General features: G+C 48.4%; 3 protein-coding genes and 1 long non-coding RNA gene across 4 annotated transcripts; 2 read left to right on the top strand and 2 right to left on the bottom strand.

Moving 5' to 3' along the window:
* The first annotated feature begins 349 nt into the window (after positions 1 to 349).
* On the top strand, positions 350 to 1,950 carry LOC115251224 (uncharacterized). The gene is made up of 2 exons (XR_003889797.1): positions 350 to 488; positions 1,208 to 1,950. It is a non-coding gene; the product is annotated as an uncharacterized lncRNA (long non-coding RNA).
* On the bottom strand, positions 1,409 to 8,747 carry pck2 (phosphoenolpyruvate carboxykinase 2 (mitochondrial)). Its single transcript, XM_003967805.3, has 11 exons — positions 8,716 to 8,747; positions 5,199 to 5,411; positions 4,920 to 5,104; positions 4,781 to 4,851; positions 4,571 to 4,706; positions 4,281 to 4,468; positions 3,930 to 4,092; positions 3,604 to 3,819; positions 3,065 to 3,202; positions 2,844 to 2,939; positions 1,409 to 2,757 (listed from the first exon to the last, which is right to left on the bottom strand). Exons 1-11 carry the CDS (start codon positions 8,745 to 8,747, stop codon positions 2,288 to 2,290), a joined length of 1,908 nt encoding a protein of 635 aa, XP_003967854.1. The 3' UTR covers positions 1,409 to 2,287.
* Positions 8,748 to 11,202: 2,455 nt separating this feature from the next.
* On the top strand, positions 11,203 to 14,458 carry psme1 (proteasome activator subunit 1). Its single transcript, XM_003967806.3, has 11 exons — positions 11,203 to 11,405; positions 12,064 to 12,096; positions 12,183 to 12,245; positions 12,328 to 12,429; positions 12,841 to 12,895; positions 13,130 to 13,227; positions 13,345 to 13,413; positions 13,489 to 13,556; positions 13,649 to 13,703; positions 13,797 to 13,883; positions 14,273 to 14,458. Exons 1-11 carry the CDS (start codon positions 11,367 to 11,369, stop codon positions 14,351 to 14,353), a joined length of 750 nt encoding a protein of 249 aa, XP_003967855.1. The 5' UTR covers positions 11,203 to 11,366; the 3' UTR covers positions 14,354 to 14,458.
* Positions 14,459 to 14,521: 63 nt separating this feature from the next.
* fitm1 (fat storage inducing transmembrane protein 1) lies at positions 14,522 to 16,490 on the bottom strand. Its single transcript, XM_029842806.1, has 2 exons — positions 15,593 to 16,490; positions 14,522 to 15,260 (listed from the first exon to the last, which is right to left on the bottom strand). The coding sequence occupies exons 1-2, from the start codon at positions 15,871 to 15,873 to the stop codon at positions 14,594 to 14,596; spliced, it is 948 nt and encodes a 315-aa protein (XP_029698666.1). The 5' UTR covers positions 15,874 to 16,490; the 3' UTR covers positions 14,522 to 14,593.
* Between the last annotated feature and the right edge of the window lie 26 nt (positions 16,491 to 16,516).

The raw sequence follows: 16,516 nt of genomic DNA, 5'->3' as shown, positions 1-16,516 counted from the left end.
GTGTCTCTGGGGTTATTTCGCCCTCTAGCGGTCATTTTGGGTAATCCCCAGCTTCAGGTGTAACGCGGCTGTTTTAGATTGAATCATTGTCTGGTTAACTGGAGTTGAACACACAACAATCGTGACCGAGGGAACCTGTTTAAAAAATAGCAACAAATAACTGGTTGAAAAAGTCAGATGCAGGGGTTTAATGTATTTATTTGTTTATTTATTTTAAATGTCTTTCTTTCTGTTTTGGAGCTGACTCATTCCTTTTAATTCCAGCATCACAGTCAGCTGCTGCAGCTTGCAGCTCTGTGGTGGAATGTTCTGACAAGAACAAAGCAAAACTCTGCTCTCGTGTCGCCACACGTATTTGGATACTCTTTTATCAATTCTAGAATGTTTTCATTACCCGGCTCTTATTATCTTCTCCATTATTTTTAAATTCTTTGGAAAACTGTGTACAATCCTGTCAGGTACACACCCCAAACTGGACCATAAAGCAGGTAAATAATTTTTAAAATAAAGATCTGAATCCAGAGTCACCTGAGCAGAACTCTTGCTGACAAAAGTTATGTGTGTATTTTTTTAAAATATAATTAAATCTAGAAAAGTCAGTCAAGCTAATCCAGTTTCTGTTGATGCCCAGAAGAACCAAACTTCATCTCAAGCCTTAAATTAATTGAACATATCAAAGCACAGTGGTTGAACCAGCTTCAACTGTTAAATGGTGTGTGAGGTGATAATTAGGTGCAGACGTAAATGGGGATGACATCACCTCATTAGCAGCCGGAGCGTTTCACCACTTTAGGGATCTGTCAGCGGCTTCATGCAGGCAAAACAAGCTGGGGGTCAGAGCGGATCAGTGGTTTTAACCATTATCTGCTGAGTTGCTGATACAAATCAACATGCTGCTGTCTGGCTGCTGCAGGAAGCGGCCTCCTTCCGTCCGTCACATCTCTGGAATCTTTTTAGTTGTGCATGGGCTGGCACGACAGTGATGATGAAATTGTTCCTTTTTCTAGAATTAAAGTTACCAAAAAAGCAAAAGCAAATAAGGAGCCAGTTTTAGTTTCCAAAGTGCTTCAGGCTAACCAGACGGTTGTGTCCTCCTGACCTCTGACCCTTGCGCACCTTGTGTTGAGCGAGGTCATAGGGTGAAACATACCAACCAGTGCTGAGATTCCTGCAGTAACATTAACCAGCAGGTCATTATCTCACCCAGGAGCTCCAGACCTGCTGACAGATGCTGACAAACAAGCTGCGGTCCTCAACTTTAATCTTACTGGTGTTATATCTTCTTATTTTATATTCTTATTTTATGTTCATGTCTGTCTGTATCTGTCACAGCTCAAACAAATAGATGCCTGCAATCTTTAATATTTTCATGTCTTTGTCAAATATGTTTGAATGAAAAAAGAGACAATTTTTTTGTAATTGTAAGATATTTAATCATTTGACTGTAATAAAAATGCGGGAATTCCACTAAAAATATTAATCTCATAATCTCAGTTGCATTGTTGGGCTGACATTTCACATTAAGTGTAAACTTCACCTGAAATTGTACAATCTGGTCACAAACATTGATAAACTGCTGGGTGGAACGTGACGCGCCCCCTTGTGGCCCCGACTGATACCGACAATATCCTCCAAACTCTAATAGCAAAGGCTGCGTTTCTTACTAAGAATTGGTGCTTCTATCTACTTAATTCCTTTTATTTAACAGCTGCATGAGTACAAAAGACAAAAATGCTCTTTGGGCTTCAGCTTGTAAACATAAGAATCTCAGAGACCCTTGTCAGCCAGGCTGATTGTCCTTTAGTACCGCAACGGCTCCAGTGAGTAAAGACACCCCATTCTTCTTCATGATCCCCCTAGTCTTAGAGGAATAGTGTTAACTATTGTAGGTATGCACCAGCGATTAATAGCTTTTTCTTCTTCTGAAACTCCTAATCTGACATCTTTTCTTAAAAAAAAAACAAAAAACTTCCCTTCATAAAAGAGAAAGACAAGCGTTGCTGAGTGTGTTTACATGCACAGAGAGCCGTCGGTCTGAGGTTTGGCTGCTGCAGCTGCCATTCACCATTTGTAACTTAGCAGCAGGCCAGTCAGTATTTAAAGAGCGTGTAGAGCTTTGTTTTTAGCTGTAGTGGAAGGTGTGAGTGACAGGAATCTGGTGGATTTCTGAGGATAAAAATTGTAGCTAACCTGACCGAACACCGAATTCTCTGAGCGTGTAAACACAGCCGGCAACTAATTGCACCCTAGTGGTCTGGATCCTGAGTCTTCCTGTTCCTGGAACGTTTCAGCCGTGCACCCTGTCCTCCAGCGCCTTGAGCTCGGCCTCCACCTGAGCTGGCAGGTCGCCCCCAACCTGCTGACTGAAGTACGCTCTTAACTCCTTTGTCTCCTTCTGCCAGAAGGCCTTTGGCACATGGAAGAGGGCGTCCATGTCCACGCTGCCGCTCAGGCCCGAAGTGTCGATGGTGCCGCTCTCTGGCAGCCAGCCGATGATGCTCTTCTTGGCCGCCTCGTCTTCCCTCTCTCGGCCGCAGCGCTTGAAGATCCACTCCAGGACGCGGGCGTTTTCGCCGAAGCCTGGCCAGAGGAAGGCGCCGCTGGCCGGGTCCTTTCTGAACCAGTTGACGTGGAAGATCTTTGGCAGCTGAGTGGGGGCTTTTCGGCTCTCCATGCTCAGCCAGTGCGCGAGGTAGTCGCCAAAGTTGTACCCGAAGAAGGGACGCATGGCGAAGGGGTCGTGCATGAGGACCTTGCCTGCGGAAAAAGGTTACACGGCCCGAATGTTTGCGTGATCCAGGACACGGCAGCAACTGAACTGGTCAGATTTACCACGACTGTACCTTTATGCTCGGCAGCTGCCGTGGCCTCTGACCTCATCGCCGCCCCAACAAACACTCCGTGCTTCCAGTTGAAAGATTCGTAGACAAGCGGGACACCTGACGACATCAACATTTAAGTCACGCCGCCGCCTCTCGGCAACAATAAAGACTCGAAAGGTACTTCAGCTCATTTTCCTTCCTGCGAGGACAGAAACCCGTCTGTGGTGGGACGCGGGACTAACCTTCTGGCCTCCTGCCACCGAAGATGATGGCGTCGATGGGAACGCCTTCCTCACTCTCCCACAGAGGGTCTATGATGGGACACTGACTGGCGGGGGCGCAGAAACGGGAATTGGGATGAGCGCACAGAGTGGAGCTTCCTTTTAAAAGAAAGGAAAGAACAGTTTATGATGTGCAAGCCTGAGGCTTATGTCTTCATATCACAATGGTTGCATTTGACTGGGGTTTGTGATATTTTACATGTACTTTATTACGTCTCGTCCCCGGTCAGTCTATTAAACTTTTCGCCACTAGGTGGCACTGTTTCCGAGAATCAGTTAATACTCGTTCTAATGGGCGACCCCCATTAGAACGAGTATTAGAACGGGTGCTGGAGTCTATCCCAGCAGTGAACGACACAAGCCACCATCTCCAGTCAACCAGATTTGCATGTTTTTGGACTGTGGGAGAAAAACTCCACACAGACAGGCAGAAAACTCCAGGTAGAGCTGAGAAGCTGTGCAGCGGCGTTAGAGCGACGTGTCGGCGCCGAGGCCGTTACCTGGCTTCCAGGTTTTTCCGTGCCAGTCAGTCAGTGTGACTCCAGCTGCAGGAGGGTCCAGACCTTCCCACCACACTCCTCCGTCGCTGGTCTCGCCGACATTAGTGAAGACGGTGTTTTTGGCGATGGTGGCCATGGCGTAGGGGTTGGTCTTGTCAGAGGTGCCGGGTGCGACGCCGAAGAAGCCGTTCTCTGGGTTGATGGCTCTCAGTTTACCTGCAGGGAGGATGGAATCATGCCTCAAAGTTTAAGGACGGATCGCTCCCAGCTACAAACTCCATTGTCGGAGACCCAAACGTGACACTTTACCAAATTTCCTGCCTTACCTTGGTTGTCAAACTTCATCCAGGCAATGTCGTCACCAACACATTCCACCTTCCAGCCTGGCAGAGTCGGCTTCATCATGGCCAGGTTGGTTTTCCCGCAGGCGCTAGGGAAGGCCGCCGCCACGTAACGCTTCACCCCCTGAGGGTTGGTGATTCCCAGGATCTGAGGAGGCAAGAAAGTGTCCACTTTTTAACCGCCTTTTAAACTCCTGTAATCTCTAAATCGAAATGTCATTCAGATTTCACTGTAACGCCCAGATGTGAAAACGAGCTGCTAATTGCTAAAGGCGGCTCTAAACCGGAGCCGAGAGGGGCAGAGGGGCAACAACCGGAGACGGCGACCGCCCTCACCAGCATGTGCTCGGCCAGCCAGCCTTCGTCTTTGGCGATACGGGAGGCGATGCGGAGGGCGAAGCACTTCTTCCCCAGCAGAGAGTTCCCTCCATAACCGCTGCCAAAGGACAGGATCTGCCTGGTGTCCGGAAGGTGGGATATCAGCACCTTGTCCGGGTTACACGGCCACGCGTTCACCAGAGGAGCTAGTGGAGAAGGAGCCCAATGGGAGGGGGAGGTTTAGTGCGATGGGAGGAGACCTGAGGTAGGACTGATGAAGACTGAACGCGTGCTGGTAAAATGTCCACCTTTGAGTGGCAGAGGTCGCCCCAAGGAGTGCTGGCAGCGGACAAAGTCGACACCGTCCGCCAGTTTGTTCAGCACCGGAGCGCCCGTGCGTGTCATGATGCCCATACTGGCCACCACGTACGGCGAGTCTGTCACCTGGAAGGACACCCAAAAGGTTCGTCACCCGCGGCAACAGCTTGGATCACGTCAGAATCACGACTGTCGGGTACCTGGACGCCGTATTTGGTCAGAGTCGATCCCACGGGACCCATACTGAAGGGAATCACGTACATGGTCCGACCTGCAGGGACAGGAAGAGCCGTCGGTGTGGCGTGACGGTTCGCACGGGTCTCCGGGGACATACCGTACCCGCCATGCACCCGGGGAAGCGCTCCTCTCGCGCCCTCTGCCAGTCGCTTTCGCTCATCCAGCTGCCGAGCTGACTCTTCACCCCCGCCGCGGGGATGGGGATGGTGTCCCTCTGCTTCTTGGTCACGATCACAGTTTTGCTCTCTACCCGGGCCACATCCTTCGGGTCCGTGCGCGCCAGCCAACTACAAGCACAGCAGGAATTAGGAACCGGAGCGGACGGAAAAGAAGGGGGGGACTGAAACACACACACGGACGGACGGGGGGAGTTGTTCGTACCAGTTGTCATATTTGGGAAGCTTCTTCACCATCCCTTCCTTCTCCAGGCCTGCCAAGATGTTGGCTGTTTCCTCCGGCGTCCCCGTCACCACGTGCACGTTGGCGGGCTTACATTCTTCCACCGCTCCCTTCACGAAGTCCGCCACCGCCGACGGCAGCGAGGGGACGGAGGCCAGGGAACGGACGCCGACGCTTGCCCCGAGGCCGCCGCGTCTGAAAGAGGGATCGAGAGTCAGCTGCGTAACTCGGAGACGCGGCTCGCGACCGCCGACGCCATCGGAGCAGCAACGCCGTTCGTGTTTAATGAGCTGGTTCCATTCCAAAGGTCATTTAAGTACCTGAAAAACCTGCAAAACTAGACTAGCCTTCTGAGTAATCATGTGTTCTGGGTTGCTCTGAAACAGGACGCTGTCAGGACAACAAAGTAGATCAAAACATTTGGATCCTCGCTGGACTTTGGACACGACTGTAAATGTGGATGGAGTGAAAACAGTTTTATATCTGGATCTGATATCAATCTGGTCGAGTTTGTCGCTCTGCTTTGCTCCTGTTGAAATCAGGCATTTCTGTGCGGGTTCGGAAGCCCTCGGGCCTTCAGCGCCGGTCTTTTGTTTGCCCCGAGGGAACCTCCGCTAGGTTCCATTTAACTGCAAATCAGAGGCTTTGAACTACAATAAACTGCCCTCAGCTGTCAGCAAACCAGAAACTGTCTGAGTTAATGCACCAGAACAGAGCCCCAGGAGCACCAGAAGGCCCAGGAGCACTGGGAGCACCAGGAGCTCCAGGTTACTGCTTATTAGGAGCAGAAATATGATTAAAAGAGGAGGAAGAGGTTCTGCATTTAAATGTCCACCGCAAGCCCGTGTGTTCCTGAACATGCTGAACCTTAACCACCCGAATATTGAAGCTGAATGATGTGAGGACAGTCGAGTCGTTAGTTAAAGCTGCGGAGCTTCACGTCAACGTCCCCGTAAGGATAGAAATCTAAATACTTCTCCTGTTTCCATGAAGCATTCTCAATGATAGACCTTGGACACAAACACCACCATAAAGCGTCCCGCCGCTCATCCAAATCACGTTCTCGCTACATATTACACGGCGTTCCGTTTATCAGGCGGGACAACGTGCACGTGGCTCCGCCGCATAGACACACACGTCACACGTGCACAGGGTTCTCACAAACACCCGCCAGGCCGAACCATCTGACGGGCAGACGTGCTCAAAGATCAGCGAGGGAGCAAAGAGCTGCAGTTTATTGAGTCCAAACTCCCCCCGAACGGGCCAACGGACCGGCTTAAACATTAATGTGGGAACGTTTACAGACAGATCTTAACTCTGTCTGAGTCCCTGTTACTCCGGAGCAGCGGAAACGTGACAAACGGAGCTTCAGCTGCACCTTCTCCTGTGTTTTTGGTTAAAACTCCAACCGGGGTGGTTCTGAAAGGACCTAATGGCTGAAACTGTTTAGGCATTAACTTACTGGTTTCTGTCAGGTTGTGATTTAAGACGTCCTGTCACACACGTCACGTAGAAAACATCAGGCGCACGTCTGTGGAACTTCGGTGACCTTTGCTACTACTTTAAACTCCTGCAATGTGCCCTGAAGTCATTTTGAGAATGGAGAATCTGAAATAACATGTTCCTAAAGATCCAGGAAGAAGAAACACCAGAGGGCAGAGCTTGTTCTTCTACTCAGGGAAAAGCTACAGTTGTGTCTGACGTTGAATCAATTGTGATTCCAGCCTGATTCAAATAAGATTATCGAGACAAAGTGTGAAAATGGCTGCAGAGTTTTTGGATGCGGAGTTAAAGTCCATGTTTACACCGCCACTCCTCTACCCCTGTTCACTGCTGTCAGGTAGCCTAGTCCTTTAATACCCGTCGACAGGTAACTTTGGTTTGGACCGTGAGTGAGCTACAGCGGTGGAGTAATTCTCAGCTCACACCTCCATGTTGTTGTTACCTGTTGTTATGCGTCCATGATTCATCCCTACGTACGAGCGGATTCGAATTCCATGACCCTTCTGCCGTTTTGATCACGAGTTACGCCTTAAATTGTAGCATCAGCTGTCACGAGACACTAAATCCATTCATTCTCTCTGAGCAAAGCGGGTTGAGCAAGTGGAGCGTTGCCAGCGACAGGGTGATATTTTGTCAACCTGTGATGCGTGTGATCCATGACTGGGACATTTACAGGCTAGCAGCATTAGCTTCTGACTCAAGTGTACCGTGGTTGTTATTACCAGGTAATACCACAGCACCCACAGGACGCTGACGTCCCACCTGGGCCCGGCGCTGCTGTCCCACGCCAGCGTGTGACGCTCGTGTTTAGTGTTTTTATGGCTCCCCTCGCCACAGTTCACTCATCTACCCTGTTGACTCTGGCTATCTTCAGTTGCTGAACTTGGTTTTTTTAATCAGTCATAGCAAAATGAAATAAGCTGACGGATGTGATTAGAACTTAAACAGCCAGTAAGGCAGATTTGCAGGTCATGTGACCCCCCCACCCACCATAATCATTATTAGAAATCTTCTAGGGGCTTCCAGACCTCTGCTTTGCCTTCCCACCCCCCACTCTGGAGGAGCACAAACGTGCCCCACACAGTGAAAAACCGACTAATTGTCAGCAGGAGCGTCTGATTTGGTCGCTACAGTTCAAAATGGCTACAGTTCAAACCCCTCGCAGGGCAGAGATGATCGGAAAGCTCTCGAAGCAGATTTAAAGGAAGCACACGTCCAACTCAGCGGGCCAATCACGACACACCACATCCAGAAACGCCTGCAGTGCTGATAATATGGATCCAGCCCCATTAGGGCCCCATTAGGGCAGAGTCTAGACTTCATACACACACGTCACATCTATGAAATTACACGTGGAGCCTAATCTGCCCCATTCAGGCAAACAGAGAGAGAAGTTCCACAAACAGGCCGGAGCTGTCGTCCTCCTTCCCCCATCAGAAACCGCTCCCACAACCCTGCAGGGTCGGATACACGCTCACAGCGTGAAAAGCTGGGTTAGGGTTAGGGTTGGGGGGGGATCCATTCACGCCGCTGACCCGTTGTGGCTCCGTGGTGACGTCACACCTGACCGGTTTCTGTGCAGATGAGTGCTGCTAATGTGTGGATCCACATTCTGTCAAGGCTCCACCAAACTTTACTCTGAAAGAATGTTTCACCCGCAAAAAAGAGGAATCCCAACAGACAGGATGGGATGATCGGCCCATTTCAATATGCTAACAAAAACACGGTATAAAAAACGCTTTAAATGCTTCAAAAAAGCATCCTTTTCAAAATACAGCATAATATTTGAAGAGCCATGTTCAAAGGGTGTCTTTATGTCTGGTCCACGAGATTTAAATATATAATACACATGTATAAAGTATTATTCTGTAGTTATATACAATTTAGTTAATAAGTGAAGATTTTCAAAGGTAACTTTAGAAGGCAGATTATAGAAAATGGTGCAGAGAAACGCTAATAAAGCGATGAAGATGTTTAAAAAGTCACTTTTACTCACCTTCTTATGGCTCCCAACAACATGCACGACATCGTGGCTGTGGTAGAAGAAGCTGGTGGAACTAAAGTGGAAACTGGCACATTTAACTCAGCTGTCCAGATGAGGTGAAGAAGATGAGGCTGAACTACAGCTGCTTGCGCTTGATATCAGTGCCCTGCAGAGACCTTGCACTTTGCTCCGAGCGCATTCACGGGGGGGGGGGAAAAGTACCTCGATGTGTCCTGTCCACCACTGTCCACAGATAAGTGTCCACTAGACCGTAAACAGGGTTCGAACGTGAGGGGGGGTCATCAAAATTTAAATATCCTGCACGCTGTTCCCATAATACCGTCAATTACCGTCACTGGTTCTCCAACCGCAAGTTGGCAGATGTCCTGCAGCCGAGAAGAGAGCCACAAAGGCGGGGTCCCAGGGAGCCTCCGCGCACGTTACCCGGAAGTACGAGGGAAGAGGAGAAGAAGCAGAAGAAAGTTAAATGGAGGCAGATGTGGGGCGTCGCCACAGGCCTGCTGCAAAATGTCAAGACCCACTTTTAATTCTGAAAGTGCGGTATGGACGAAGGGTTCAAGTTTCAGAAACGTGTCATTTCTACAGAACCGTTTCAGAGGGTGGTCGGTAGGGGGCGCTGTCGTCCGCCCAGCGCAAACAAACAAAACAAAAACAAAAAAAGAACCACCCTGTCTTCATCAAAGAATGTAGTTGTATGTGCGTTTTCATTACTCTTTTATGTTGTAACCAATGGCGACACAGTGCAATTTTGTTGGATTTGAAACAGTTTCTTCTTTGTGTGCTTTTCTGTTTGTCAAAGGGGGTGGGGGAGGGGCTCCCGGAGCCATATGAGCTGTGTCGCTGAGGACGTTGAGGGCTGTGGTCTTCAGAACACAATGCATCCATAAAGTAAAGACTCCAGCCCTGTCTCATGTTCAACACGCCAGCAGCACCAGTTGGTTCCACAGAAAACACCCCAGAGACACGAGAACAGTGCAGGAGAGGAGAGCATTCAGAGGTGCTGCCTGCAGCCCTGACTGGGAGAACCCATTAGAATTATTCAGCCGCACAGAAACAGGAAAATCATCACATAGCTGCAGTAATTTTAATGTGGACACAACGCTGCCGTTAAAATAACTTCCTGGAGACGTGTGAGAGGCTGAAGTGGTGAACTGGGAGAGGAGCGTTGGGGCTCTGGGTGGTCGTAAATGAACTTGTCCCCAAGTTTTAAAATCTATATCTCTATCTGGACAAAAGTACACAGAATGCAAGATCCAATAATGTCAGCATGTAATCAAGACCAAAAACAGAAGAGAGGATCTGGTCTGGAGGGATCAAGTGAGGAATGAGAAGTAAACACAGGATGTAAAGAACATTAGAGCAGAATGAAGATGATTTACAGTTTAGACTAATGGGAAAATCATCGGTGTTTCTGTCCTTATTGTGGAATATTGTTAATAAAAGCACAGAAACAGATGTTTACTGTGGTATTAATGAGTGTCTGAAATGTAAATGACACAAGTGTTGACGTGCACTTTAGAAAACCCTCCAGATTCCCTATAAAAGCCCCACTGACTCAATCAAATCAGCAGAATGGATCAATCACTCAGCTCTATTTGTCCCAACAAACGGTTGTAACAAATAAAGGAGAACTTAAGGGAGAACTTTGCCCCTGTTTGATCAAACTTTAGAACCCCACGACGGCCGTACTTCACAACAACGCGCACGTCTAACAGCTTTATGGTCAGAGGGGTTAAGCGTGCGCCCGAGAGGTCGACAGTCGTGGTTGTAGCTGAGGAATTGCATCAGAGCCGACAAGATTTACCCAATGAGCACGTCAGCCGGGTCATGTTTACAGTGAGCGGCCCTGACGTCTTTTCTGTCCTGGATCCTGTGTTTGTTTTAGGTGGTGACCTCTCGGGGTCGGCCTCGGCTCTGTCCACACATCCTGATGAAACAGGTCATGTGACAATAAATGTGGGACAACTGACCCCTGTAAACATGGACCCAGCAGCAGACCACACTGGCTCCAGATCTGTGGCTCAAGACACTGATGTGTGGTCCCCATGATCAGTGTCACTTCCGGTATTTCAACACTGAAGCCGACGTGTTCGCACGCACGCACGCACACGCACACAAACATGCATCATCGGCGCTATCTGGTGGACACAGTCTGAACTAACAACTACAAATAAATTTCTCGTCACATATCATGACTAATAAAATAGCAGTTGTACGTTGTTGGGTAAACATTAATATTTGGTTGAATTGCTGGTATCAGGAATCTGAAATTAAAGAATGAAAAAGTAAACCAAAAACGAACTAGAAAAAACACGCTTATTCTTCTCCAGGTTACTAAGATGAAACGTTTTAGTACACCTTTATTAATTAATTTATTAGTTATATTGTCAGGTTTTTACAGAAAAGCTCCGGAGATGCTCTAAAAACTACAATACCCACAATTCAACGGGAAACGAAATTTCAATCGGAAAGTACGGAATCGTTTGATAAAGGGACGTTACTTTCGTTTTCGCTTTTTTATGCTGAGTAACTCAGAGGGCCCTGCGTTGAATTAAGGAGCAAACCGCGTGATTGCGACCACTTTGTGAGGCAGAAGGACCCGAACACGTTCCATTTTAACATCTTTTATCCGCGGCGACAACATGGCCTCACTCGGAATCCCGGAGGAGTCAAAGAAGCAGGTGAGCTGGACCTGCTGGGGTGTCGCGGCTAAAAGTGGCTCCCAACACTTCTCTTTTAATCGCATTTACTTTTGAATCAAACGCCTGATCGGCATGTTCAACTTCATGTTCAACTTCAGCCAAGTTTGGACGGAAACCACAACTCGGGGGATACTTGCGTACATTCACGTTACAAATTACTTTTCTAAAGTCAACGGTCATTTCTGAAGAGTCAACTCCATTTTGGAATGCAAAAGAAATTTGTTTCGGTTAAAAAAACCCAAAAGAATCCGAACTTCAGCTACTTAAATATGAAAGAAGCGTTTTACACGTGGACCTTAGTTTCTTTGTATCCTAAAAACTAAAGTGTATTTCTGCAAACATCTCATAAATGGACGCGATTATAACAACTTAAATACCTAAACGAACACTAAATTCTTGTATAACCAGTATTTATCTGTCTTTACTCATGCAGCATCACAGTTAAAGAATGAAGTCGCCATATATTTGGCTCTGAACTTGAGGATTTCCCCAACTTATCAGTACTTTGTTACACCTGCATTCTGAATAACTATTTTTTTAAAGATGGTTTTGAGCCACAGTTGCTCTATTTAAAAGCACGTTTGTGTCAACTGTTCCAGTGTCTGAGTTAATGTACGATGTTTCCTGATCATTGCAGGTGGACGCCTTCTGCTTAAATCTCACCAAAGAGGTACTTTGAGTCGCACTTGTAACTATTGTTTTATCCAACGGTGTCATTATTGTCCTTAGACTGTTGTCATTTGTGTCTTGAAACAGGCAGAACAGCTGGTTTCTAAGTTCTTCCCTCAGAAGATCGAAGAGCTGCAGACTCTGTTGAAGGTGGTGCACATGTGCTGTGGCCGACTCTCTTTTCTGATGCTGGTTTCACTGAAAAGTCCAATAAACCTGTGATTTCTGCCAGACGTGCTTCAGCTGCAGTGACCTGGCGTCGCTGAGGGCCCCGCTCGATATCCCCATCCCGGACCCCGCCAAGGAGGAGGCAAAGCGCAAGAAGAAAGAGGAGGTTTGACGCAGTGTTAGAGTGTTCATGCAGCTACTGGCGAGGGAGAAACGATCGAGTGCTGAGACACATTTTCAAGGGCAGTTATTTATTCTGGGGTTTTGAAATTAGACATCACATAGTGCTCTGTTATTAAAACTCTATCTCATTTCTCAAGGAGAACTGCACAAAACCTCTCAGCTGGATCAAGATTTATATTTAGAATTCCGTAAAATCACGAGTTACCATGGCAACAGCTCGCAGTGTAATCCTGGCAGTGGTTAACTATACACAGTTGATGCAAATGCAGGATTTCTTTGGTATTAAAATGATATTCAGCTCTTGGGAATGAATGATTGTGAAGGCAGGGGGAGCTGCTGGAACTGGAAGACATTAAAGTAGTCGACAGTAAAAAAAGAAGTCTTTATGTTGCAGAAAGAGGGGAAGAAGAAAGACGATGAAGATAGCAAAAAAGATGATGAAGATTCAGGTATGTGACGTAACCACTAAAGAAATGGTCATTCAGGTACTTTGTTACACTTAAAATGGCTTGAAAACTTTAGAAATATACTATAGAACTATACTAAATATGGCTTTTGAAATTTAATCCACACATCATATTATCATATAGCATATTTTAAAGGGAACGTTGCATTATGTGTTATAAATCTGTTCCACATTTCACTGCATTAATGAGGACATTTGGGAATGATTTGGCCCCCAGGACCCCCCTGTGGCCCCATCCCCAGCAATGAGAAAGTGGAGGGTCTCCTTCAGGTGGTCAAGCCTCAGATCCAGACTCTGAAGGAGACGCTCAACACGGTCAGTCACTCCTGGAACGGTCACATTTCACGCTACCAATATTTCTGACGGTGTATTTGGCAGACGGTGGACGCGGCGGCGCTCTGTGACGTTTGTTTGATGCCCCCTTTTTCACAGGTGTCCATGTGGGTGCAGCTCCAGATCCCTAAAATTGAAGATGGTAACAACTTTGGAGTGGCTGTGCAGGTTAGTACCAGCGGAGCGAGTCCGGTTCTGGGGTGTGTTTGATATCACATTTGGATTTTTCTCTGTGTCCATCAGGAGAAAGTGTTTGAACTCCTGACCAACACACGCACCAAGATCGAAGCCTTCCAAACCCAGATCTCAAAGTAAGAGACAGCTCTTCTCCCTGATGGTGCTCCACAATTATGGAAAGACAGATAACGTCTTTGCTTTCTTCTTCTCCTCCTCTCTTCCTCAGATACTACAGCGAGAGGGGCGACGCAGTGGCCAAAGCCTCCAAACAGCAGCACGTGGTCAGCCTCTGTTTGCACAGTCACAGTTAGAAAAACGGAATTTCAGAGAAGCTTCTTTATTCTTTTGGATTTGACACGTGTGTTCTGTGACAGGGAGACTACAGACAGCTGGTCCATGAGCTGGACCAGTATCAGTACTCTGAGCTCCGCCTCACGGTCCTGGACATCTGCAGCACATATGTGAGTGTGTAAAACACTCACTGTACTTGTGGAAACGATCACCAGTCGATCCCTCAACTTTGAGCCCGGTTGTGATAATAATCACATCGCAACGCTAATGGTGTTTTCCCTGTTGAATTAAAGCCAGTGAACATCGGTTCTACTTGTGTCCGAGCAGCAGGGTGTGAGACTGAGTGGAATCGAGGAGGCAATTCAGCTAATTACTGCGCCTCTGTTTAATTTATTAGTCCCGTGCCTCCATGCACGAATCCCTGTTTTGTTCTCCGTCCTCTGGCCCTTGTTCACCCGTGTTTGATGTCGTTAATGGACGAAGCGGTGCTGATGAAAAGGTTCTGTTGACGTGATCCTAATCCTAATCTGTCCCAATCACCGTCTGTCCTTCTGTCCAGGCTGTGCTTTTTGACATCATTACCAAGAACTATGACAAGATTAAGAAGCCCAGAGGAGACGGCAAAGCTCTGATCTATTGAGATGGACGCCACCATCCTCACTAACAAGATACAACCAGTACACTCTGACACTGGATGGGTTCATTTACGCTCAGATTACAAAATAAAGCAACTTGATTCTTAGAATTCCTTCTTTTCTTGAGTGTTGTTGAACTGAAAATGAAAATAGACGCTGGTTTGTTGCTCTACTGTGACCTTCAAAATAAAAAAGAAATGGTGCACAAGCCGCGCGTCACATCCCAACGCGTGGCTGTTTCCATCCTACCAAGGCTGCTGATCTGCTGCGGTGAGAAGTCCCTCTCCTGGCGGACCAGGACACCTCCAGCTTGGTTTGAGCCTAAACCACCCCTGATAGAGTCCCCGCCAACCCAGGTAGCCCACAGCTCCCCCTAGCTGCTGGGAGGGGAACTTTGGGAAGTGAGCGAGCAAACACAGCAGCAGGAACATCCAAAGAGCCAGCAGAACGATGCACAGGAGGAAGATGAACCGTAACGGTCCACCGGGAGACCTGTGCAGGGACGCTGCTCGGTCCAGGTGAAGCCTGAAGACGGACAACTCCTCAACAAGCAGCAGGCAGCAAAGGCAGAGGATCAGGACCTCCTGAGATACTTCGTAACCCCTCCACATCATCCCGGCTCTGAGGCAGGAGGCCTTGGTCTGGTCTTCATGCAGGAGAAGCAGCGGCTGCGATGGGGACACGGTGCCTTCACTTTCCTGGACGGGCGAAATGGGCTCATAACAAGCTCCCGCCGCATCCTCCAAAAGGGCGAGGAGACAGCGACAGGCCCACCACAGAAAGCCCAGTGCCCCCAATCGAGAGAGGTGTTGGAGCGAGACGGAGGCAGAGCGTTGAGCTGAGATGGAGAGGAGGAGGATGAAGGAACCCGAGAGGGTGCACGTCCAACCCCAGGTAGAGCTGAGGAACTTCCTGTAAGACAGCGGGCGGTAGGTATGAGGTCACAGATCAGAAACAGAGCAGAAATGAAAGCACTTGGGTAATGCGCTAATGTAATTAGCACATTAAAAAAAGCACGAGTCGACTGCGGAGAGACGTGGTACCCAAAGACAGCGAACGACTGGAGGCTTTAGAGTCGACCCGCATCACCAACAGGGATCGGCTCGATGCAGGGAGCATCAAAGAGAGCACCAGATCATCTCTAGCGATACTAAAACGATCAGATTTGACCTTGACGAGCTTTAGCTTTCAGATTAAGCTATTTTAGCACCGCGTTGACGGAACCAGGTCATCTGGGCCCTCACCTGTACAGGTAATGGTGGCTGTTGGCAAAGATGCTGTACTTTGACACCCAGAAGTTCAGCACGGGGCCAAAAAGGACCAAACAGGACAGCACCAGATGGAAATGTCTCCTGACCAGGCAGCTCCCAAACACTCGGGCCAGCAGATTAGTTGCCAACACCAAGGAGGCGTTCAGGAGCCCGAGGAGGAGTTCCCCTGCTGCTCTCAGCTCCGCGGTCACCCTGTAGAGCTTCTCCAAGCTGATCTCTGGTCGAAACGCGGCCTTTTCGGTCTTCAGATCCATGATCGGGGTTTATTCCGGACAGCCTCGCTCCTTCTCCTGCTCCGTGTGTGCAGTCCGTCCCACGTCTCTATCCTTCAGCTCTGGGAGTGGTCCTGCTGTACTGCATGTCAGACGTGCATCAGAGCACATGGTGGACAAAAATAACCCCCCCGCTGACCTCGCTGCCCTCCCCCTCTCTCTAAAAACGCGAGTGTGAACATTGTTGCAGCTACTGCTTTTAGTGACCCCGTTGTTGTCCGGAGAGCAGCCCAGGAGGACTGAATCTGGTTGTTCAGTCCAACTCATTTAAGGAAGGTGGTGTCAAGACAAGTGAAGATTTCTACAAGTGTCTGGGTTTAATCTCGCCGTACAAAAAGCCTCCCACTGACAAACGGATCACCCGACGCCTCTTTTTTGGTTCTTGTTCACTCCCTCTGTTTTAGCATCAGCTGTTGAAGCCAGAACTAATTTAACTTACAAACTGTTGCCAGGCTGCATTTGGTGCAGGGACACGGTGTCCAACACACCACAGCAGTGGAGTCAAATACGCTGGTTTTACACTCAGTCGGGGGTTTCTGAGAGAAATCACCAACGCCAGAGTCCACATAGGAAACGTGCATGCTCTTCATTTCTTGCTCCTACGTCACTCTAAGATGGTTCTTGC

Source organism: Takifugu rubripes, chromosome 10, assembly GCF_901000725.2.
Source record: "Takifugu rubripes chromosome 10, fTakRub1.2, whole genome shotgun sequence".
NCBI classification, from domain to species: domain Eukaryota; kingdom Metazoa; phylum Chordata; class Actinopteri; order Tetraodontiformes; family Tetraodontidae; genus Takifugu; species Takifugu rubripes.
The sequence above is the reverse complement of the archived record's forward strand: the minus strand, read 5'-3'. Positions and strand labels throughout refer to the sequence as shown.

Bases quoted from the DNA above. Each gene is read 5' to 3' on its own strand.
- psme1 (XM_003967806.3), top strand. From the start codon at position 11,367: ATGGCCTCACTCGGAATCCCGGAGGAGTCAAAGAAGCAG. The intron at 12,896-13,129 runs GTATGTGACGTA...TTTGGCCCCCAG, and splicing joins AAAAGATGATGAAGATTCAG to GACCCCCCTGTGGCCCCATC. The intron at 13,414-13,488 runs GTTAGTACCAGC...TGTGTCCATCAG, and splicing joins ACTTTGGAGTGGCTGTGCAG to GAGAAAGTGTTTGAACTCCT.
- fitm1 (XM_029842806.1), bottom strand. From the start codon at position 15,873: ATGGATCTGAAGACCGAAAAGGCCGCGTTTCGACCAGAGATCAGCTTG. The intron at 15,261-15,592 runs GTGAGGGCCCAG...GCTGTCTTACAG, and splicing joins AGCCACCATTACCTGTACAG to GAAGTTCCTCAGCTCTACCT.
- pck2 (XM_003967805.3), bottom strand. From the start codon at position 8,747: ATGTCGTGCATGTTGTTGGGAGCCATAAGAAG. The intron at 4,852-4,919 runs GTACGGTATGTC...CTGTCCCTGCAG, and splicing joins CTTCCCCGGGTGCATGGCGG to GTCGGACCATGTACGTGATT. The intron at 2,940-3,064 runs GTTAGTCCCGCG...TGATGTCGTCAG, and splicing joins CGGTGGCAGGAGGCCAGAAG to GTGTCCCGCTTGTCTACGAA.